The sequence below is a fragment of the Bos indicus x Bos taurus genome, chromosome 11, assembly GCF_003369695.1.
Source record: "Bos indicus x Bos taurus breed Angus x Brahman F1 hybrid chromosome 11, Bos_hybrid_MaternalHap_v2.0, whole genome shotgun sequence".
Taxonomy (NCBI): domain Eukaryota; kingdom Metazoa; phylum Chordata; class Mammalia; order Artiodactyla; family Bovidae; genus Bos; species Bos indicus x Bos taurus.
This window is the reverse complement of record NC_040086.1, coordinates 43,542,963-43,566,781: the sequence shown is the minus strand read 5'-3', so window position 1 is coordinate 43,566,781 and position 23,819 is coordinate 43,542,963. Positions and strand designations below refer to the sequence as shown.

Sequence of the window (23,819 nt, the reverse complement as noted above, 5' to 3'; positions counted from 1 at the left end):
AAGAAATGGTGGTACATACACATAACGGAATATTACTCACCTATAAAAAAGAAAGCATTTGAGTCAGTTCTAACGGGGTGGATGAAACTGGAGCCTATTATACAGAATGGAGTAAGTTAGAGAAACACCAACACAGTACATTAACTCATACATATGGAATTTAGAAAGATGGTAATGATGATCCTATATGCAAGACAGCAAAAGAGACACAGATGTAAAGAATAGACTTTTGGACTCTGTGGGAGAAGGCAAGGGTGGGATGATTTGAGAGAACATCATTGAAACGTGTATATTACCATATGTAAAACAGATGACCAGTGCAAGTTTGATTCATGAAGCAGGGCACCCAAATCCGGTGCTCTGGGACAACCCAGAGGGATGGGGTGGGGAGGGAGGTGGGAGGGGGGTTCAGTGTTGGGGAATACACACACACCTGTGGCTGATTCATGTTGATATATGGCAAAACCCACCACAATATTGTAGAGTAATTAGCCTCCAATTTAAATAATTTAAAAAAATAGTAACTTAGGACTTCCCTGGTGGTCCAATGGTTAGAAGCCACCTGCCAATGCAGGGGATGTGGCTTCAATTCCTTGTCTGGGAAGATTCCACATGCCTCAAAGCAACTACGCCCCTGTGTCACAGCTACTGAGCCCACGTGCCCTTAGAGCCTGTGCTCCGCAACATGAGAAGCAACCACAATGAGAAGACGTCACACCACATCCAGAGAGTAGTCCCTGCTCACCAAAACTAGAGAAAGCCTGTACACGGCAACAAAGACCCAGCACAGCCAATAAATTAAAAAAAAAAACAACTGATAAACTCATTAAAAAAAAATACTAACCTAGACCTACCTACTCCAAAACCACCATCAGAGAGACTTACCCTGATTTGTTGGACAAAGATAGATGTCACTTAACAAAAATTCAGCTACGCTACTTACTGGGTAAAAGTCATGTTTCTTCCCTGAGTATATGACTCCATACACTTAAACACTATCATATTATCATATCACTACTTATTGTTAGAAATGAATACACTTTAGAGACCCCTTTTTTGACAGTTGCCTGCATTTCTTGCTGAAGCTTCACTATTTCTTAATTTTTTTTAAATTCTCATAATTTCAATGAGCAGTAGTTTCTGGTTGCCTCATTTTAATTTGGGAAATATATTATCTATAGATAAGCATAGTCTAAAACAACAACCCACCATTCAAAAAGAACAAACGTGAACCCTGTATTGCTTGTTTCATATATAATTTTACTAACAGCATTAGAGGTGTAGGGAGTCAAGATCAATAACATCAACAAGAGCAGTGAGAACATCTGACTGCTAAACTGTGGCCATGTTGTGAGTGTAACACAATTCAGAGAAGAGAGAGGTCAGCAGATTCATGGAAGAGGTTAGAGTTGAGTAGGGACTTGGAGCTAGAGGAAAACTTCAACAGGTAGCAAAAAGCACATGAGCAATCAAGATGGGGGGAACAGCATGAGGTAAGGCCAAAAAATGGGAATGAGCCTAATATATATAGTTATTTCAAAATAATAATGACCTAATAATGTTTCACATCTTTTTGAACACTTAACATATGCCAGACACGTTTTAAGTGCTTCACACACGTTACCCGGTTTAACACAGTATTATTGTCACCCAGAGCATACTACTCGGGTCATTCTTTTCTGGTCCTCTTAGACAAACTGCCATGTCTGGGACTCAGTTTCTCCACCTGTTTAAAAAAAGAGGCAGATAATACTGCACTGTGTGTATATGATGTACAGGTAAACACAAGAAGAGACTACATAGAAAATGATATATTTGTTAGGGTAAATTGGTAGATAAACAGCAGTAACTCTTGTTTACTTTTTTTTAAGGAACTTCCAGACTGTTTCGCAAAGTGCAAAACAGCTGCACCATTTTACATTCTGACCAGGAGTGCATGAGGATTTCAATTTTGCACATTCTTGGAAACATTATTAGGTGGCTTTTTGCTCATAACCATTCTACATGGTAAACAGTGGTGATTCATTGTGGCTTTCATTTGCCTTTCCTTGATGGCTAATGAGGTTGAGTATCTTTTCAAGCAGTTTTGGCCAGTCATTTTCTTTGGTGAAATGCCTATTCACATCCTTTACTATTTAAAAAAGTGGGTTGTCTTTTTAATGCTGAGTTTTAAGGGTTCTTTACATATTTTGGATATAAGTCCCTTATCAGATACATGATTTGTAAATATATTCTGCCATCCTATGGGTGGTCTTTTCACTTTCTTGATTGAATCCAAATGTTTTCAACCTGGTAAAGTCCAATTCATCTACTTTTGTTGCTGTTGCTTGTGCTTTTAGTGCCATGTCTAAGTATCCATGGCCAAATCCAAAGCTGTTAAGATTTACCCCTGAGTCTTCCTCTAAGAGTTTTACATTTCTTTTGTTAAGTTCATTCTTCAGTATTTTATTATTTTTGATGTTATTATAAAGGGGTTTTTAAAAATGTTATTTTCATATTTTTCTAGTGTATAAAAATGGATTTTTGTATATTGATCTTGTGTCCTGACATCCTGAACTTAATTACACGTTCTAATAGTTTTTTTTGGTGGATTTCTTGGGATTTTCTATATACAAGATAATGTCGTCTGTGATTAGATATGGGCTTCCCTCATATTCAGTTGGTAAAGAACCCGCCCGCAATGCGGGAGACCCTGGTTTAATTTCTGGGTTGGGAAGATCTGCTGGAGAAGGGATAGGCTACCCACTCCAGTATTCTTTATTAGGTATGTTTACTTCTTTTTCTATTTGAATGCATTTCATTTTCTGACATTGGAGACAAACTGCAAACCAACAAATACAGAAAAATAATGAAACGTCAGATTTGTGATTTGTACAAGAATAAACTATGATGATGTAATGAGTGACTTGGTAGCTATCTCAGATTGGGAACATAGAAATGCCTCCTGGGAAGATATCTAAAATCTGAAGTATAATAAAGAAACTTCTCTTAGCAGTGGGATAGCTAATGTAAAGGAACTAAAAGGTGGGAATGAGTTTACTTACTGGAGGAACAGGTAGACCATGCGACTGGAATGGAGTAACAGGAAGGGAAAGGAAACCTAACAGGCAGTCCAGAGCTTGGCCGAATGTGACTGTACAAACCTGGGCAATGGAAACTGGGTTTTATTCGCAGTTTGAAGAAGTGCTACTAGAGTGTTAAGCAGGGAAGTGATGTGATCTGAATCACACTTCAAAATTACTGTAATTGTTTTGTGGATAACAGAGGTTGAAGTGGGAGCTGGAAGCACGTAGGAGCCTTGAGATGTTACTAACCTGGAGTAGTAGGCTACGGTGATGGAGAGAAGCGAATGGATACAGCGTATGTATGGGACTTGCTGATGAAATTGGATGCGGGGAGCGAAGGGAAAAGAGGAATGATGAATAATTTCTAGATACTCAGCTTGTGCACTTGAGTGGGCAGTGGTGCCATTTATTGAGCAAGCAGGGAGTTGGTGGTGGGTTGGGGAGCTACATCACAAGTCATGCTTCTATCATGTCAAGTTGGTGACACTTACTGATATTCCAAATACAAACGTCAAGTAGGCAGTTGGATTAAATAAGACTAGAACCACAGAGAGGGAGTTGGGGTCACTTGTTTTCAGTATGAAGGAGCTACCAGTAAGGCAGAAGGCATTCCAGGAGAAAATGTTTTAGGCAATCCACAGTGAAACTGTTTCAAATGCTACAGGCCTAGTATGTGAGTTACTTTAGCTCCCTGAAAGTTTTTCTCTACCTGGAAAATGAGAGTAATACCCGGTCTGGGGGTTGCCTGTAAGACTAAAGGCAAGAGGCACTCAGAGAGCCAGCGAAATCTCAGCACATACATTTAGCAACTACACTTTTACCACCACCTCTAGTTCATAAGAACTGGTCTTGGCATAGGCAAGCAGAAAAAGCAAAACCAGCTACATTTTCTGAAGGAAAGATAACCTTGGAAGAAGAGCTGCTCTAAAACAATGGCTGCAGCCTCTCTCTCCTTCAGTACACCTCACTGAAAACAGCACAGGTCACTACCACCTATCAGGAAACAGATTTCCTACCTAACTCTTCCTATAAATCCTGTTTACACTGGTTAAGTAAAGCAAGCCTTTGAGTATAACAAAATAACAAATGATGCCACAGCAACTACTTAAATATTAGGCACCTCTCACCTTTCTTGCACTGAACACACATCAGTCTTAACAACTCAAGTTAGAGGAAGAGGGGTATCCATCTCTCATTTTAAAAACTTTAAGGCCAATTCCCAAATATTAAAATAACAATGCAGCAATAATACTAGTTAACATTTCTATTAGCCAGAAAACATTGTATTTTAGATGTCTAAAACATTTAATCCTCCAACTATCCTTTTGGAAATAATATCATTCCCATATCATCCTTCTCAATAGACCAGCCTTATCATTTTATTATTATTGGCTGTGAGTGAGGCATGCAGGATCTTATTCCCTGACCTTAGTTTTCAGGCCAGGGACTGAACCTGTCCCCTCTGCCTTGGAAATTGGAGTCTTAACCACTGGACGACCAGGGAAGTTTATCTGTGCTCACTCAAGTCCAACTCTTTGCCACCCCTTGGCTCCTCTGTCCATGGAATTTTCCAGCCAAGAATACTGGAGTGGACTGCCATTCCTTCTCCAGGGGATCTTCCTGACCCAAGGATTGAACCTGTATCTCCTGCACTGCAGGCAGATTCTTTACCACTGTGCCACAGGGGAAGCCCTCAGGGAAGTCTCTAGATCAGTTTTAAATGAGAGGATTAAGCCTATTAGTTCACTGATTCCTAAAATGTCAACATTCCTCTTGCCATCTCCTATTTGATCACTTCCAATTTGCCTTGATTCATGGACCTAACATTCCAGGTCCCTATGCAATATTGCTCTTTACAGCGTCAGACCTTGGTTCCATCACCAGTGACATCCACATCTGGGTGTTGTTTTTGCTTTGGCTCCGTCTCTTCATTCTTTCTGGAGTTATTTCTCCACTGATCTCCAGTAGCATATTGGGCACCTACTGACCTGGGGAGTTCATCTTTCAGTATTCTACCATTTTGCCTTATCATTCTGTTCATGAGGTTCTCAAGGCAAGAATACTGAAGTGGTTTGCCATTCCCTTCTCCAGTGAACCACATTCTGTCAGAATTCTCCACCATGACCCGTCCATCTTGGATGGCCCTACATGGCACAGCTCATAGTTTCACTGAGTTAGACAAGGCTGTGGCCCATGTGATTACATTGGTTAGTTTTCTGTGATTGTGGTTTTCAGAATGTAGAGTACAGAACGAAGCAGGGAAAAGGGTAATAGAGTTTTGCCAAGAGAATGAACTGGTTATAGCAAACACCCTCTTCCAAGAACACAAGAGAAGGCTCTACACATGGACATTACCAGATGGTCAACACCGAAATCAGATTGTTTATATTTTTTGCAGCCAAAGATGGAGAAGCTCTATACGGTCAGCAAAAGCAAGACCGGGAGCTGACTGTGGCTCAGATCATGAAATCCTTATTGCCAAATTCAGACTGAAATTGAAGAAAGTAGGGAAAACCACTAGACCATTCAGGTACGACCTAAATCAAATCCATAATGATTATACAGTGAAGTGAGAAATAGATTTAAGGGATTAGATCTGACAGAGTGCCTGAAGAACTATGGACGGAGGTTCGTGACATGGTACAGGAGACAGGGATCAAGACCATCCCCATTGAAAAGAAGTGCAAAAAAGCAAAGGAGAAAAGGAAAGATATAAGCATCTGAATGCAGAGTTCCCAAGAATAGCAAGGAGAGATAAGAAAGCCTTCCTCAGTGATCAATACAAAGAACTAGAGGAAAACAAGAGAATGGGAAAGACTAGAGATCTCTTCAAGAAAATTAGAGATACCAAGGGAACATTTCATGCAAAGAAGGGCACAATATAGGACAGAAATAGTATGGACCTAACAGAAGCAAAAGATATTAAAAAGAAGTGGCAAGAATACACAGAAGAACTGTACAAAAAAGATCTTCAGGACCAAGATAATCACGATGGTGTGATCACTCACCTCGAGCCAGACATCCTGGAATGCGAAGTCAAGTGGGCCTTAGGGAGCATTATTATGAACAGAGGTAGTGGAGGTGATGGAATTCCAGTTGCTTGCACTCAATATGCCAGCAAATTTGGAAAACTCAGCAGTGGCCACAGGACTGGAAAAGGTCAGTTTTCACTCCAATCCCAAAGAAAGACAATGCCAAAGAATGTTCAAACTACCACATAATTGCACTCATCTCACACACTAGTAAAGTAATCCTCAAAATTCTCCAAGCCAGGCTTCAACAATACATGAGCCGTGAACTTCCAGATGTTCAAGCTGGTTTTAGAAAAGGCAGAGGAACCAGAGATCAAATTGCCAACATCCGTTGGATGATCGGAAAAGCAAGAGAGTTCCAGAAAAACATCTATTTCTGCTTTATTGACTATGCCAAAGCCTTTGACTGTGTGGATCACAATAAACTGTGGAAAATTCTGAAAGAGATGGGAATACCAGACCACCTGACCTGCCTCTTGAGAAACCTATATACAGGTCAGGAAGCAACAGTTAGAACTGGACATGGAACAACAGACTGGTTCCAAGTAGGAAAAGGAGTACATCAAGTCTGTATATTGTCACCGTGCTTATTTAACTTCTATGCAGAGTACATCATGAAGAACGCTGGGCAGGAAGAAGCACAAGCTGGAATCAAGATTGCCGGGAGAAATACCAATAACCTCACATATGCAGAAGACACCACCGTTATGACAGAAAGTGAAGAACTAAAGAGCCTCTTGATGAAAGTGAAAGAGGAGAGTGAAAAAGTTGGCTTAAAGCTCAACATTCAAAAAACGAAGATCATGGCATCTGGTCCTCACTTCATGGCAAATAGATGGGTAAACAGTAGAAATAGTGGCTGACTTTTATTTTTGGGGGGCTCCAAAATCACTGCATAAGGTGACTGCGGTCATGAAATTAAGAGGCTTACTCCTTGGAAGAAAAGTTATGACCAACCTAGACAGCATATTAAAAAGTAGAGACATTACTGTGCCAACAAAGGTCCATCTAGTCAAGGCTATGGTTTTTCCAGTAGTCATGTATGGATGTGAGAGACTATAAAGAAAGCTGAGCACCGAAGAATTGATGCTTTTGAACTGTGGTGTTGGAGAAGACTCTTGAGAGTCCCTTGGACTGCAAGGAGATACAACCAGTCCACCCTAAAGGAAATCAGTCCTGAATATTCATTGGAAGGACTGATGTTGAAGCTGAAACTCCAATACTTTGGCCACCTGATGCGAAGAGCTGACTCACTGGAAAAGACCCTGATGCTGGTGGGATTGAAGGTGGGAGGAGAAGGAGACAACAGAGGATGAGATGGTTGGATGGCATCACCAACTCAATGGGCATGAGTTTGAGAGTTGGTGATGGACAGGGAGGCCTGGCGTGCTGCAGTGCATGGGGTTGCAAAGAGTTGGACATGACTGAGCTACTGAACTGAACTGAAGCCTCTTAGAATTGGACTGGCTAGGTAGCCCCCATGCCTTTTAACTGGGAGGTGTGAAAATAGAATAGTTGAGGATTGAAGAATTACTTCGAGATGTTGAAGATAAAAGGTTTTTTGTTTGTTTTTATACATTTGCCTTTGGCAGATTAGTGTGGTGGGCTTCCCAGGTGGCTCAGTGGTAAAGAATCTGCCTGCCAAGCAGGAGATGTGAGTTTGATACCTGGGTCAGTAAGATCTCCTGGAGAAGGAAATGGCAACACACTCCAGTATTCTTGCCTGGGAAATCCCCTGGATGAAGGAGCCCAGTGGGCTACAACACAACCTAGTGGGCGCACACACACACTTAGCATGACAGGGCTTCAGCTTCAGCTTCCAAAGCACTCAGCACAGCTCACAATACCTGGCTAAGAGTTCTGAAGAAGGACAATAACAAAATAATGCAACAGTTATAAATCACCTTTTCTGCAATATTTTATCCCTTAAATGTTTGCTGAAGTCCTTACCAGGTTAGTTTTTTTTTTTTTTTTTTTTTTTAGTGAAGTCGCTCAGTTGTGTCTGACTCTTTGTGACCCCATGGACTGGAGCCAGATTCTCCTGGCAAGAATATTGGAGTGGGTTGCCATTTCCTTTTCCAGGGGATCTTCCTGACCCAGGGATCGAATCCAGGTCTCCCGCATTGCAGGCAGATGCTTTAACCTCTGAGCCACCTGGGAAATGTACAAAATTCATTTCTTCCATGAAAACCTATGACCTGGAGCCCATCTGAACTTTTTGAGAAGATGCAATGATTCAGATCAAGGGACTCTACAAACAACTTTTGTCATTAATGTTTATTTCAATTAAATAAATGTGAATTCAGAATTAATGTAAGATAAAACCTCAAAGTATTTAGCAAAACAAATGCTATTATGAACTTGATTAAAATGTTTGTGTTACCTGTGTTATGAACTACAGACATTCACAAAATTTAAAGCACATTCTGAAGAAAATAAAATTCTGATAAATTCTGTTTGTAAAAATCAATTTAGTGGTACAGTCCCCTTGGGGAAGAAGCAATCTGCCTTGTTACCATCAATTAAAAATCAAATGAGATATTTTCCTCTTTCAGTTGTGACCGTCATAGCAAACCTAAATCCTTTTTTGATCACAGAATACAGTAAACAAGACTGGTATTTAACAGGTCTTACAGATCATGTAGTATAAAACATTTTCTTTTGCAAATAAAATGTATAAACTATTTCAAAAATATCAAACCATTGAAAAATATGTCGACTGCAACAAAATTTCCAAACAGAAGTTCAAAAATCTTGGCAAAGCTATGCATGTAACATCAAATAAAACCTAGCTTTATTTACCAAATAAAATATTCATTAAAAATACATAACACTTCAACATTTCAATAGAAATTGCTGTTCTGTCATACACTAGCAAGTCTGTTTTCTAAATAATTTGAAGAAAATTTCTAAGATAAATGAAGACTAAAAATAAAAACAATGCAAATTAAAGTGTTTTAGAGACCTACATATAAGTAATTTCCAAACACATAACTGTTATATGATTATGGTTTGGAACAAATTTTCCCTGAGCACTCTTTCTGCTTGGTTAGAAAAACTGATTTCTCCTGAATAATTAGATTTTTCACCCATCAAGTGTATCTGGGAATCTTTCCTTCCAGACATCTCTAAAGTAATAACTGATTGTAACCATCTTAAGGGGCTATTTGAATGGCTATAGAATTATGGTTGAGTTTTAGTGTCCTAAGAACTGTACAGTGGGTGTCTTATACAACTGAAATGATTTACTATCCTAAAACTATCAACAGTTGTTTTAACAACTTCAGAATCCAAATTTCTTTTAACAAATTCAGCTGTTTTAACTAGCTTCACAGAAGAAAGAAGTAATAATCAGTAATTCCAGACCAATAAATACATATTAAAAACTGAAAAAAGAGTTGGATTAACATTGTGATTTCTCTGGAATAACACTGAAAAAAATTAAGCCTTCTGCCCAAAACAGGAAATACTTCACCTTAAAATTTTACGTAACTCAGTTTTGAGATCTGTCACTTCTTAAAAGTCATGCAAGCATAAAATTAGCATCACTGGAAATTTCGTCACATAAATGGCAGTTCTCAATGCCATCACAAGATTTACAGCCCAAAGACATACATAATCAGTGCACATGTACAGTACCACTACTAGATGTGTTCCCCTAATTTTTTAAGATCTTAAAAAACTCTTAGCTATTTGAGAGTTTAGGCCTCTTCTCTTTCAAATAAATAAAGTGTAACAAATGCCTTGGAGTCTTAACTATATAAATTTCTAAATACTAATTTTTTACATAGCCTAGCATCACACTGATAGCTAACGGTGAATGATGTTGGATTTGTGATCTCTGAAGAAGATTTCAGCTTCAGAACTAGGGACCAAGCTTGATCACTCAAGAGCTTTTGTGTAGGAGAATTCTATTAAAGTATAAAAAGGGACAGAGAAACCTTCTGACATAGACATCAGAAAGGGGATGGAGAGTGCCCTCCCTCCATAGTCTTATCAAGGCCTTATATACTTTGATCAGACCCACTCCCACAACATTCATCTTAAATTAACAAGATTTGAACTAACAATAGAAAGGTCTTACCAGATCCACTCCCACAAAAAACATCTTATTATAACAAGACTAGTCAGAAGGTTCTTGTTAAGAAGGATAAACATGTCCTAGAACAAGACACATTGCTGTTACATAATCATTAGTATAGAGCTTAAGGAAAAACATACCCTTGAGTCATTAGCTGTGGGCTTAAAGAAAAAATGTTTTACGTGACTAATGTAGAAAAAAAATGTTTGTCCTTTTCTCCTTGAGAGCCCCAGGCTCCTATCTCCTTCTCGAGGGCCCCAGATCCCTTCCTCCTCTGTGAGGGCCCTGGACCCCTTCCTGTTTGAGGGCCCCAGACTCCTTATCAACCTACCTAAGAATGAATTCTCTCAACACCAAAGGAAAATCAGATTTAAGAAGTTTCATATTTACAATTTCATAAGACTTAACTATATATTTCCCTTACCACTAGATTTTTGTGGCTTTCAAGAATATTTAATAAATAACTTAAAACATTTAGAAGTAATCATTCCAAAGATCTTCAAGTAAGCAATTTCAAGTGTCCAGAGGTATGTCTTCTGTCTTCTTATATTTAAAGGTGCTTTACACAGGCCGACCTTGACCAAAACGACTTTTAGACCTAGATTTTTTTAAACAGAAAAGAACGTAAGAGGTGCTTCTAAAACAAAAAGAAGTTGCCACTGCTTTATGTTAAGTCTGATTGACACTGTCAAAATTTAAAGCAAATTCATGTACCTCCATAATCCACTTTAAAAATTCTTGGAGTGAAATGTATTTTGGAATTCAGGCCTTTTTTAATTTGGTGGAGATAATATGTACATACATTGTATATTATGAATCTGGAGTAGTGCCCCATAACCAAACACATGAGTACTTCTTTACTGACCTAAATGAGCATTTACGTTAAGATAAATAAAAACTACAAATAGCACCACAGTAGCTCAGATCAGTAGCCACAAATGTATGAAAAAAACTTTGGGCTTTCTGAGTTTTCTGGATTTCAGAATTGCAGATAAGGCATTTGGATCTGTAGTATTAATGATCAAATTTCAGTAACTGCTAATCTTTCAAAGAAAATTTGTGCTGTCAAATGACAAAGAACATACAAGTTAGATATTCTTTTTCTTTGGCCCCATTGCACAGTATGAGGGATCTTAGTTCCTGGACCAGGAATTGAACCCTGGCCCCCAGTAGTGGAAGCATGGAGTCTTAACCACTGAACCTCCAGGGAAGTCCCACAAATTAGATTTTATCAAGAGAGAACAAGAAATAAGAAAAGTTCAATGATTTATATAAAGTAGTAATACATTATCAATAAACAGCGTAAAGATCCTGCTAGTTTGCAGTGGTACTGCAGCTTACATTTGTCAGCTGTTGGCTCAGAACCGAGCTGACTCAATAAACAAAAAACTGATTTTAAAAAACTATACTTTCATTAAATTTTGTCATCATGACCTTTTAAAGTCTTAACTCTTAAGTTAAAATCTGGTTCTGACTAATGTCTTGATGATCTAATCTCCAAACAAAATAAAACCAAATTATGTGCTTCTAGCGTTCATATGATTTTTCCCTTAAGAAAAAAAAAAATCATCACTTCAAAACTGGCATTCTGAATTCACTTCTGCTGATTTACCTTGTGTTTTTTTCCGAGCTGCTCTGCCGAGCACTGACTGGCACTGAGGCCTTGATTTGTGCTTCAAGCCTGGAATAAATACCTCCTGCAAACTGTAAAGGAGCAAAATTAAGTTAATATCTATATGGAACCAATAGAAGAAGTTTGGCTTTATTGAAACAGCATTACTTTTTAATTTAGAAGCAATTTTTTTTAATTAAAAAGTTTAGCTCTTTGAGTTATAATTTATACGTACTACTTTAAAATTCACCCTATTTAGTGTACTGTTCTGAGTTGAATTTTGACAAATGCATACAGCTGTGTGAACACTTATAAGGGAGACATAACCCAGTTCCATCACCCCAAGAAAATCCCCTGGTGCCCCCTTTTAAGGCCAATGATTTGACGACTTTCTGGCAAACATCAACTTCTGGGTTTTTTTTCTTGGCTGGTCTGTGTAGTTTGCAGGATCTTAATTCCCTGACCAAGGATAAAACTTGTGCCCTTGGCAGTGAAAGAACAGAGTCCTAACCACTGGACCGCCAGGAAATTCCCCTACTTATCTGTTTTATGTCCTTACACCTTTGCACTTTGTAGAACCTTATATATATACAGAATCATGTAGCTTACAGCCTTCTGAATAGGGCTTCTTTCACTTACCATAATGTGCAGGTGATTCATCTATGTTGCAGCATGTATTAGTAGCTCATTCTTTTTTATATACACTGCGGTCTCATTCACTTATCAAATAAAGGACATTTGGGTTGTTTCTAGTTTTTAACAATTCTAAATAAAGCCCTTGTAAAGATATGTGAAATGATCTGCATGGTGAGTAAACATTAAACAATATAAGAAACAGCCAAACTGTTTTCCAAAGTAGCCATTCCCTTTTGCACCCTTGCTAGTTACATATGACAGTTCCAGTTGCTCTATATTGTTGTTAGCATATTAAAAAAAATTTTTTTTAGACATTTTAGTGGGTGTATAGTGGTATCTTGTTGAGGGATTAATTTATGTTTCCCTAATGACTAAGAAGGCCAAAGAGGCTATCTGAGGAGGCTTCACTAATAGCTGAGGAAAGAAGTAAAGTGAAAGGCAAAGGAAAAAAGGAAAGATACACCCAACTGAATGCAGAGTTCCAGAGAAAAGCAAGGAGAGATAAGAAGGCCTTCTACAAATGAACAATGCAAAGAAACAGAGGAAAACAACAGAATGGGAAAGACTAGAGATTTCTTTAAGAAAACTGGAGATGTCAAGGGAACATTTTATGCAAGGATGGGCACGATAAAGGAAAGAAACAGTATGGACCTAACAGAAACAGAAGGGATGAAGAAGGGGTGGCAAGAATATACAGAAGAACTATACAAGAAAGGTCTTAATGACCCAGATAACCACCATGGTGTTGTCACTCACCTAGAGTCAGACATCCTGGGGTACGAAGTCAAGTGGGCCTTAAGAAGCATCCCTACAAACAAAGCTAGTGGAGGTGATAGAATTCCAGTTGAGCTATTTCAAATTCTAAAAGATGATGTTGTTAAAGTGCTATACTCAGTATGTCAGCAAATTTGCAAAACTCAGCAGTGGCCATACGAATGGAGAAGGTCAGTTTTCATTTCATTCCAAAGAAGGGCAATGTCAAAGAATGTTCAAACTACTGCACAACTGTACTCATTTCACATGCTAGCATGGTAATACTCAAAATCCTTCAAGCTAGGCTTCAACTGTATGTGAACTGAGAACTTCCAGATGTACAGATGGGTTTATAAAAGGCAGAGGAAACAGAGGTCAAATTGTGAACATTTGTTGGATCATGGAAAAAGCAAGGGAATTCCAGAAAAATGTCTACTTCTGCTTCATTGACTACACTAAAGCCTTTGATTGTGTGGATCATAACAGCTGGAAAACTCTTAAAGAACTGGGAATACCTTACTTGTCTCCTGAGAAACTATGTGGGTCAAGAAGCAACAGCTAGAACCAGACAGGGAACAACGGACTGGTTCAAAACTGGGAAAGGAATATGTCAAGGCTAAATACTGTCAACCTGCTTACTTAACTTTTACACAGAGTATATCATGTGAAATGCTAGGCTGGATGAATCACAAGCTGGAATCAAGACTGCTAGGAGAAATATCAACAACCTCAGATATGCAGATGATACCACTCTAATGGCAGGAAGTGAAGAGGAACTGAAGAGACTCTTGATAGGAGGTAGTGAAAAGCTGGCTTGAAACTCAACATCAAAAAACTAAGATCATGGCATCTAGTCCCATCATTTCATGGCAAATAGAAGCAGAAAAAGTAGAAGCAGTGACAGATTTTACCTTCTTGGACTCCAAAATCACTGTGGACACTGCAAAATTTCATGGTGAAAATTTTGACTGCAGCCATGAAATTAAAAGACGCTTGCTCCTTGGAAGGAAAACTAAGTCAAACCTAGCCAGCATATTCAAAAGCAGAGCTACCACTTTGCCGACAAAGGTTTGTATAGTCAAGGCTATGGTTTTCCCAGTAGTCATGTATGGATACAAAAATTGGATCATAAAGAAGACTGAGCACCAAAGAACAGATGCTTTCGAATTGTGGTGCTGGAGAAAACTCTTCAGAGTCCCCTGGACTGCAAGGAGATCAAACCAGTCAATCCTATAGGAAATCAACCCTGAATATTCATTGAAAGGACTGATGCTGAAGCTCCAATACTGTAGCCACCTGATGTGAACAGCTGACTCACTGGCACAGACTCTGATGCTGAAAAAGACTGATGGCAAGAGGAGAAGTGGGCAGCAGAGGGTAAGATAGTTAGCATCACTCCTCCAATGGACAAGAGTCTGAGCAAACTTCAGGAGATAGTGGAGGACAGAGGAGCCCTGGTATGCTACATCCCATGGGGTCACAAAGAGTAGGACAAGACTTAGTGACTGAACAACAATAATAACGACTAATGGTGTTTCTGGTGGTGGCTCAGCAGTAAAGAATCTGCTTGCACTGCAGGAGACAGGAATTCAATCCCTGGGTCAGGAAGATCCTCTAGAGAAGGAAATCCTCTGCTCCAGTATTCTTGCCTGGGAAATCCCATACACAGAGGTGCTGGTGGACTACAGTCCAGGGGGTCACAAAAGAGTTGGACAAGACTTAGCAAAAACAAACAAAAAAGATGACTCATGTTGCCATCTTTTCCTGTGTTTCTTTGCTACCTTCTCTCATGAAGTCTATGGTTAATTTTTTGCCTGCTTCTTTTTACTGGGCTGTTTATTTTCTCACAGTTTATGACTTGTTTTTTTCATTCTCTTAATAGTGCCTTTCAAAAAGAAGTTTTAACTTTTGATGAAATCCAATTTTTTTCTTTTATGGATCATGATTTTGGTGTTGGAGCTAAGAAATATTTGTCTAACCCATGGTGATGAAGATTTTTTTTCCTGTTCTTGTAGGGAAGTAAATTTTTCAATAAAAGCATGAGGGGCAAAAGTTACTGTAAATATATGATACTGATACTAATAATGATATATAATGTTATAACTAATATGTAATTCAGTAAGAGTACAGGTATTTCTTTTTATCATTTTTATAGCAAGATAACATCTTAAAGATAACATCTAAGCACGATACAGAGCTGATAAAGTTAGCAACTCCAGGAGGTCACCTTCCACGATGAGTTGATCTGTTCTTGGATACTATACTTTCAGCGACAGTGTACTTTACTGTGTGTGTTACACAGTATGGACCATACGAGGTGGTGAAAAACTTTTCTGTGAATGAACTGGCTAACTGGTACAGAATATAAAAATATATTAAAAATTTACTCTTTTAAAATCATAAAGCATCTTTATACTTATGATGAAAATAAAGGAGGAAAGAGTACTAAGCGAGCACCATACATGAGTATGTAATTCTTACTTCTTTTGCTTCCTTTGACCTGACTCGATCCAGATCACCCAATCTCATCTTTATTAGGTGCCCAGTAATTTCAGACATCCGCCGCTGATCTGAAATGTAAAAATTAGTAAATCTTACTTTTTATGAAGATGTTTAATTATTCAGCCTTCTTGAAAGTGGAAGCAGTGGATGAAAGTCAGTCTGAGAGACCTCAGAATGACGGATGCATGAAACCACACATTATCTACTGGGGTTGTCTAGTAATGAAACTCTGGTTGATGCCTAAGGAAATGTGCTAATTTGGGGCCTTATTTCAGTTGGAACCTTTAAAGCTATTCAGCATTCTTTATAAAAGACTCCTATCATTGCTATTTATATCCAATTTGTACAGTACCCAAATATTACTACTTACCATCTTCTCTTTGTGCATCTTGGTTGAATCTCAAGGATCTTGTGGCATCCCACTTATTCTTCTGCATACTCACACTATTAAAAAAATTAAACAAAAATCAGCATTGATGTTTTTAGAGTGAACATCTGACTGGATTAAGGAGTAATACTCACATGAAAGGAGACACATCTCTAGAAGTTGACTAAAAAAAAGTAGACAACATTGAGGCCCAATTAGAACATATTTACTGATTAGCATTATAGGTAATAACAAAAAAGAGTTTACATTTATTGGGTACAAGATACTGTACCAAGAGCATTACAAGCATTGTTTCATCGAAGCCCTGCAACAACCATGTGAGACAGATGCGATTATTATCTCTATATTAAAACAGTTTCAGAGGAGTTAAGAAACTTATCCAAAGGGAAAGAGGCCTAGAATTTGAACCTGTTTTATCTGACCTGGAAGCCCCACACCTCTAATGCAGTCTTTAAGAATTCACTCATTCTGTGCCTGTGGTCCTTAACATGGAGATGAATGTGCAATCCATCCAACATATACTGTGTAGAATGTGTCCCCACCCCAGTTTTTCACACATTTTTAGAATCCACAGTTCCTCTTTTAGCCAACAGTAGTTATACTGTTTTCTTATTCCTACCTGGCTTTTTACTCCTTCCTTTGAAGGCATGAGGAAATAAGAATAATTTTAAAAGGTCATAAAATATAATCAATTCTAAAAATTGTTTTATTTTTTGAATAAGTAATACTGGTTCAAAATTCAAGAAGTATAAATAGGACAAAGTAAAAAAGTTTCTGTCCTTCCCGCTAGATATCCAATTCCCTTCCTTAGAGGCAACCAATTTTATCAATTTCTGATATAGCTTTCTATAGCTATTTTATGGATATATAAGAAAATTCATATATATTCCTTTATCTAGTCTACATAAATGGTAGCATAATATACCACTATACATACTGCTCTGCACTTTGCCTTTTTTCTTCTTACAGTTAATTTGCAATGGCGTGTTAGTTTCTGGTATAAAGTGATTCAGCATATACTCTGGAGTGGATAGCCATTCCCTTCTCTAGGGAATCTTCCCAACACGGAGATCAAACCTGGGTTTCCCACACTGCAGGTAGATTCTTTACTGTCTGAGCTACCAGGGAAGCCTATTATATATATATTTATATATATATTCTTTTTCACATTCTTTTCCATTGTAGTTTATTATAAGACTTTGAATATAGTCCCCTGTGCTGTAGGATCTTGTTGTCTATTTTATACATAGTAGTTTGTATATGCTAATCCAAAACTGCTAATTTATCTTTCTTATACTTCACTTTCCTTTCTTCATGTGTCAATATACCTTAGAGATCTTTAATCTCAGTCTTCATAGAGATTCTTCACTCATTTTTACACTGCTAGCATTCCACTGTGGTACTCGTAGCTCTTCTTTTTCGGATTTTTCCTGGATGTATCTGCTTATTTCTTAATACAAACTTTAGAATAGTAATAGATAATTTATAGTTACCTTCTCCAGTGCCTTTTCTTTCTTCTGACCACAGGGTGAAGACATCTGCTTTTTTGGTTGTTTAGTGAACTTCTTTGGCTTCTCCTTTTTCCCTAATAATAGAACATTAGTGTTATCAGTCCATGCACTTGTCACATCCAAAGAATAAAATCACTGAAAAAATAAAACACTGTTTTTAAAAACTAAGAAATTACCTTTGGGTAAAAAGTAAATATATGGAGAAATCAAACTAAAAGTGCTTTATAGAGGTTCATTTACTTTTCTTCTTTCTACTTGGCGAAAATCTTAGGAAAAAAATGAGGGCAATGAATTCCAAGTCCCAATGAAATTAAATGTAGAAAAATGTTGGGGAAATTACACATATTTCCCTGAATCTAATGTGACAGTGGAGTCATCTCCTAATTCCAAATTTTTCAATATAAAAAATAACTGTAACCCAAAAAATCACAAATTGAGAAGGGGAGGAAAGAAGGGTTCACACACACAATCTTTAAAATGCCTTTGTTCACACAGGAGGTTGGGCTATAAGGGTAAAAATGGAGGTAGACCATAAATGATCCTAGGAAGAAGCAGATCTGGGATAAACTGTATTCAAAACGAGGGCATTCCTGCTATGAACATTCAGACCTTACTCTTGGCTGACAGTTTAGTGGAGAAAGGAGACAGGCCAAAAAAGAGGGAGGGGAAAGAAGTATTTCTCTAAAAACAAGGTTGGAAGGTTGATAATGATACATTAGATTGTTGTTTCCCAATTATCAATTATTTGCACACCATCTTTACAGTTTTTGCTCTATCTTAAAAAAGAAACTTCATCACTACCATAAATGAAAAACCTGTAAAATGTGCTACATAGAAGACAATCTTGAAGATAACAGAATAAAGACAAAACAACATCTAGAATCCAGAGAGATTTATTTTTCTGCTGGCCCTGGGCCCCTGACATGTGTGTCTCTGTTAATGTGGGAGATTAACAAGTGTTATATTGCTAAAAGCCGTGACAGGGTGGGCTACATGATAACAGCAGTGTGAAAGGGTGGAAAATTCCTCCCCCGCAAATGATGATAAAAACAGAACAAAAATAGTATGAACAATCATCTGCAGGTACTGGAGAATAATCAAAGGAAGAGAGAAAGTTCACTGTTTACGTGTGAAAAAAGCTTTCTTATCTGAGGGCACTTTCCCCCTCCCCAGCTCAGGGAGGAAAATTATAACCTTGAGTTGCAGGGAGAAAATGATCGAGTTCAAAGCAACAGAGAAGCTAGGTATTCAAAGGGGAAAATTTGGAAATAAGAAAGAGATCTGAGGCCTAAAATGTGAATATGAACTAATTCTGAGCTGAATGTTAAACTATGCAAGTACACGGGAGACCCTAGGAAGCTCAGCTAAAAAGGCAAGCAGAAACTAGGGTGGCGTTGATCACTGGAAGACAGAACTGCTCTCTGTGAGAGGAGGCACATTTCTTGTGCCTTTGAATGACTTCCCCAAACTGTCTTTAGCTTGAGCTTCTGAGAGTCTTGCTGGCTTGAATTATCACAGGTCAGACCTGGGACTGGAAAAACAAGTAGGAATCTAGGGGAACCCCAAAGCAAGAAACCACCAAGCAGCTGAGCCTCCAATAAATTCTTTCCCTGGCTGACCACTAAACTCCCCAGACTGTCATCCTGCAGATGCTGCCACCCTCCGTGGTGACTGCTGAGGAGCTGGGGGAATGCAAGAAGCAAGGTGAACAAGGAACAGGATTGGCCCCAGATAGCTGAGGTGCACATGAAAGGAATAAGTTTAGTGAGCCCAGAGGCCTGCATCTTCCCATACACAGAATGCTAAATTCCTTCACTTGATACCTGATCTTGATGTTCAGACTGCCTGCTCTATTTGTTGCAAACTTGTATATAGCCTAATGTCCCCCTGCCTCCATGGAGCAGTTTTCTCAGAGCTACTGAGATGCTGTGTCCTGGGCTCAGTGTCTTAAACATCCCCACCAGATAAAATAGCTCTCTACTTTCAGAATGTGAATATATTTTTTCAGTCAACAGTTTTGGAGACCATGAAGGAACCCAAAGCAGATTTCTTGCCTCCACCTGAACTTCATGAGAAACCAAGACATAGTACCAGAAGAAGCTCATTAAACTACACAGGCTGGTATGCCCTTTGAGGTGGGGGATAGGCAAAAGCAGCAGCACTTAGCAGGCAAAAAAACCTGTGCAGAGACACCAGCAGGGAGACACATTTTGCAGTGTGGCTTAGGCAGGTTAACTGCTTATGAGAACAAAAATCCCAACAATTCTTAGGAGAATAAAAGGTTTCAGAGTTGCACAAAGATGACCAACCTAGATAGCATATTGAAAAGCAGAGACATGACTTTGCCAACAAAGGTCCGTCTAGTCAAGGCTATGGTTTTTCCTGTGGTCATGTATGGATGTGAGAGTTGGACTGTGAAGAAAGCTGAGCACCGAAGAATTGATGCCTTTGAACTGTGGTGTTGGAGAAGACTCTTGAGAGTCCCTTGGACTGCAAGGAGATCCAACCAGTCCATTCTGAAGGAGATCAGCTCTGGGATTTCTTTGGAAGGAATGATGCTAAAGCTGAAACTCCAGTACTTTGGCCACCTCATGTGAAGAGTTGACTCAATGGAAAAAATTCTGATGCTGGGAGGGATTGGGGGCAGGAGGAGAAGGGGACGACAGCGGATGAGATGGCTGGATGGCATCACTGACTCGATGGACGTGAGTTTGAGTGAACTCCAGGAGTTGGTGGTGGACAGGGAGGCCTGGCGTGCTGTAATTCATGGGGTCACAGAGTCGGACACGACTGAGCGACTGAACTGAACTGAACTGAACCTACAGAATTTAATTTTCACCCAGAAGTCATGAGATAAAGAAAATGATAAGTATGATCCACTCAGAAGAAACAGTTGATAGAAACAGATTGAGAAGGCCAGCATGTTGGACTTGGGAGACAATAATTTCAAAGCAACTGTTACAAATATGTTCAAAGGAAAAATGGTAGAGAGAATCTCAACACATAAACAGAAAATATAAAAGAAGAACCAGGGGGGAAATTCTAGAGCTGAAAGGTATAACTGAAATGAAAAAGTTAAAAAATGTACCAGATAGGCTCAAAAGAAAATCTGAAATGGCAGAAAAATGAATCAGTGAATGTGAAGTCAAGGATTAGAAATTATCCAATCGGGGGGAGAGATGACTGAAGAAAGGACCCAGAGCCTCAGAGACAATATCAAAAGTCCACAGGTGTAGTGGAGACCCAGAAAACAAATGTGAGAAAGGGGTACAAAAAATACTTAAAGAAATAATGATTGTAAGATAACAATTTATAGATTCAAAAAATTCAGCAAGTCCCAAATAAACACATAGAAAATCACATCTAGGCATACCGTAGTCAAGCTTCTAAAAGTCAAAAATAAAAAGATAAATCTTGAAAGCAGAGAGATTAAAAGTATACATTACATACATAACAGGGGAAAATTTTTATCACAAGGACTAACTTCTCAGAAACAATGGAGGCCAGAAGACATTGAAATGACATATTTAAAGTGCTGAAAGAAGGCAATATACAGATACATAGTTATACAGTTATGGCTGATTAGTGCTGTTGTATGACAGAAACCAATACAACATTACAAAGCAATTATCCTCCAAATTTAAAAAGAAGTGCTAAAAGAAAAAAGTTGTTAATCAAGAATTAAAAATTGAGAAAATTGTACTTCAAAAACAAAAGCAAAATAAAGACATTTTCAGGTGAATAAAAACAAGAGAATTCACTAGTACACTTGCAGTATACTTGTACTACAGGAAAGAAGAAGTCCTTCATGCTCAGCTGGTTAATCCATGGGGTCGCAAAGAGTCAGACACACTGAGAGACTTTCACTCATGAATGAATGAATGAAAGAAAATAACATCAGATGGTAACAAAGATATAGACACAAATGATAAGTATGTTGGTAAATATAAAGGACTAAAGGTATATGTTTTTCTTTGTTCCCTTCTCTAAAGGTTCTTATGTTAATATTTTACCTGGAGTAATTCATATTACCTTTAAGTAGACTGTGATAGATTAAAAAGGCATGTTGAAATCTTTAGAACAATCAAATGCAAAGAAATATAACTAAAAAGCTAATAATTTAAATAATATACTAAAATTTTCTTAGCACAAAAAAAAGCAGTAAAGGAGAAACAGAGGAACAAAACATTTGAGCCAATTAGAAAATGAATAGCAAAATGGCAAACCTAACACAACCATATCAATAAACACATTAAATATAAATAAAATAAATGGTCCAATCAAAATGCAGAGATTGTCAAACTGGACAAGAAAGCAATTTCCAACAATATGCTATCTACAAGATACATACTTCAAATTAAAAACTCCGACTGTTGAAAATAAAAGAATAGGAAAAAGATATGTCATTCAAATGGTAAACAAAACAAATCTAGAGTGATTATGTTAAAATTAAACAAAACAGACTTTAATATAAGCAGTTCTACTATAAATAAATAAGGCTCCATCTACACTATAAATGTATATATACCTAGTTACAAAGCTCAAACACACATTACGCCATGCCATGCCTGCTGCTCAGGCATGTCTCGACTCTTTGAGACTCCATGGACGGTAATCCATCAGGCTCCTCTCTCTATGGAATTTTCCAGTCAAGAATACTGGAGTCAGTTGCCATTTCCTACTCCAGGGGATCGTCCCAAACCAGGGACTGAACCCATGTCTCCTGAGTCTCCTGCATTGGCAGGCAGATTCTTTACCACTGTGCCACCTGGGAAACTATATCATGATAAAAGAGTCAATACACTATAATTGTGTATGTGCCCAGTTACAAAGCTCTAACCCATACATAAAGCAAAAGCTGACAGACTTGAAAGGAAAAATACATAAATTAACATGATAGCTTGAGATTTCAATACTAATCTCTTACTAATTGATAGAACAAGTAGTCAGAAAATGAGCACTAGAAAATCAAACCGACTTCACTCTACATTTACAGACTACTCCACTAAAAACAGCAGAATTCACACTGTTTTCATGCACATCTGGAACATGTGTCAATAAAACTTAGAAGATGAAAACACAGAGAGTACATTTTTTTGATCACAATGGAATTATATGAGAAATCGACAACTGAAAAGTATTCAGAAAATCTGAAAATATTTGGAAATTAAACACATTACTGAGCAATACATGGGTCAAAGACAAAATCATGAGGGAAATTAGAAAATATTTTGTACTAAATATAAATGAAAACAAGACATACCAAAATCTGTGAGAAATACTTAAAAAGCAGTGTTTAGAGTGAGTCTTATAGTTTTAAATGCTTATACTAGAAAAGAAAGAAAAAAATCAGTGATTCAAGTTTCCACATTAAGAAGCTAGAAAAAAGAGGAAATTAAGTCCAAAGTAAGTTCAAGGAAGGAAACAGTAAATATAAGACTGAAAATCAATGAAATATAAAATAGACAAACTACAGAGAAAGTCTATGAAATCAAAAGCTGGTTCCTGGAAAAGATCAATAAAACTAATAAACCTGTAGCTAAACTTATCAAGAAAAAAGGAATATAAAACACAAATTAACAATACCACGAATGAAAGAGGGACATCATCAGAGATCCTTCAGACAGAAAAGGATAAGAAAATACTATGAGCAACCTCATGCTAATAAATCTGACAATGACAATTTGGATAAAATGGACATATTCCTCGAAAGAAGTCAAAACAAATTTAAGAAGAAATCAGATCAGATCAGATCAGTCGCTCAGTCGTGTCCGACTCTTTGGGACCCCATGAATCGCAGCACGCCAGGCCTCCATGTCCATCACCAACTCCCGGAGTTCACTCAAACTCACGTCCATCGAGTCAGTGATGCCATCCAGCCATCTCATCCTCTGTCGTTCCCTTCTCCTCCTGCCCCCAATCCCTCCCAGCATCAGAGTCTTTTCCAATGAGTCAACTCTTCGCATGAGGTGGCCAAAGGACTGGAGTTTCAGCTTTAGCATCATTCCCTCCAAAGAAATCCCAGGGCTGATCTCCTTCAGAAAGGACTGGTTGGATCTCCTTGCAGTCCAAGGGACTCTCAAGAGGCTTCTCCAACACCACAGTTCAAAAGCATCAATTCTTCGGCACTCAGCCTTCTTCACAGTCCAACTCTCACATCCATACATGACCACAGGAAAAACCATAGCCTTGACTAGACGAACCTTTGTTGGCAAAGTAATGTCTGCTTTTCAATATGC

General features: G+C 38.2%; 1 protein-coding gene across 7 annotated transcripts in view; it reads right to left on the bottom strand.

Moving 5' to 3' along the window:
* Positions 1–8,357: 8,357 nt before the first annotated feature.
* The window catches only part of KIAA1841 (KIAA1841 ortholog), a 62,830-nt gene continuing 47,368 nt past the window's right edge, over positions 8,358–23,819 (bottom strand). For 4 of the 7 annotated variants that reach the window (XM_027555384.1, XM_027555383.1, XM_027555388.1 and 1 more), the window contains 7 exons: positions 17,563–17,654; positions 16,689–16,706; positions 16,204–16,232; positions 16,052–16,125; positions 15,661–15,749; positions 11,791–11,882; positions 8,358–10,776 (listed from right to left, as the gene is read on the bottom strand). In XM_027555384.1, the coding sequence (XP_027411185.1) occupies positions 10,740–10,776; positions 11,791–11,882; positions 15,661–15,749; positions 16,052–16,125; positions 16,204–16,232; positions 16,689–16,706; positions 17,563–17,654 (431 nt within the window). In that variant the 3' untranslated portion in view covers positions 8,358–10,739. The other 3 variants (XM_027555386.1, XR_003513364.1, XM_027555387.1) reach the window with 3 other exon arrangements.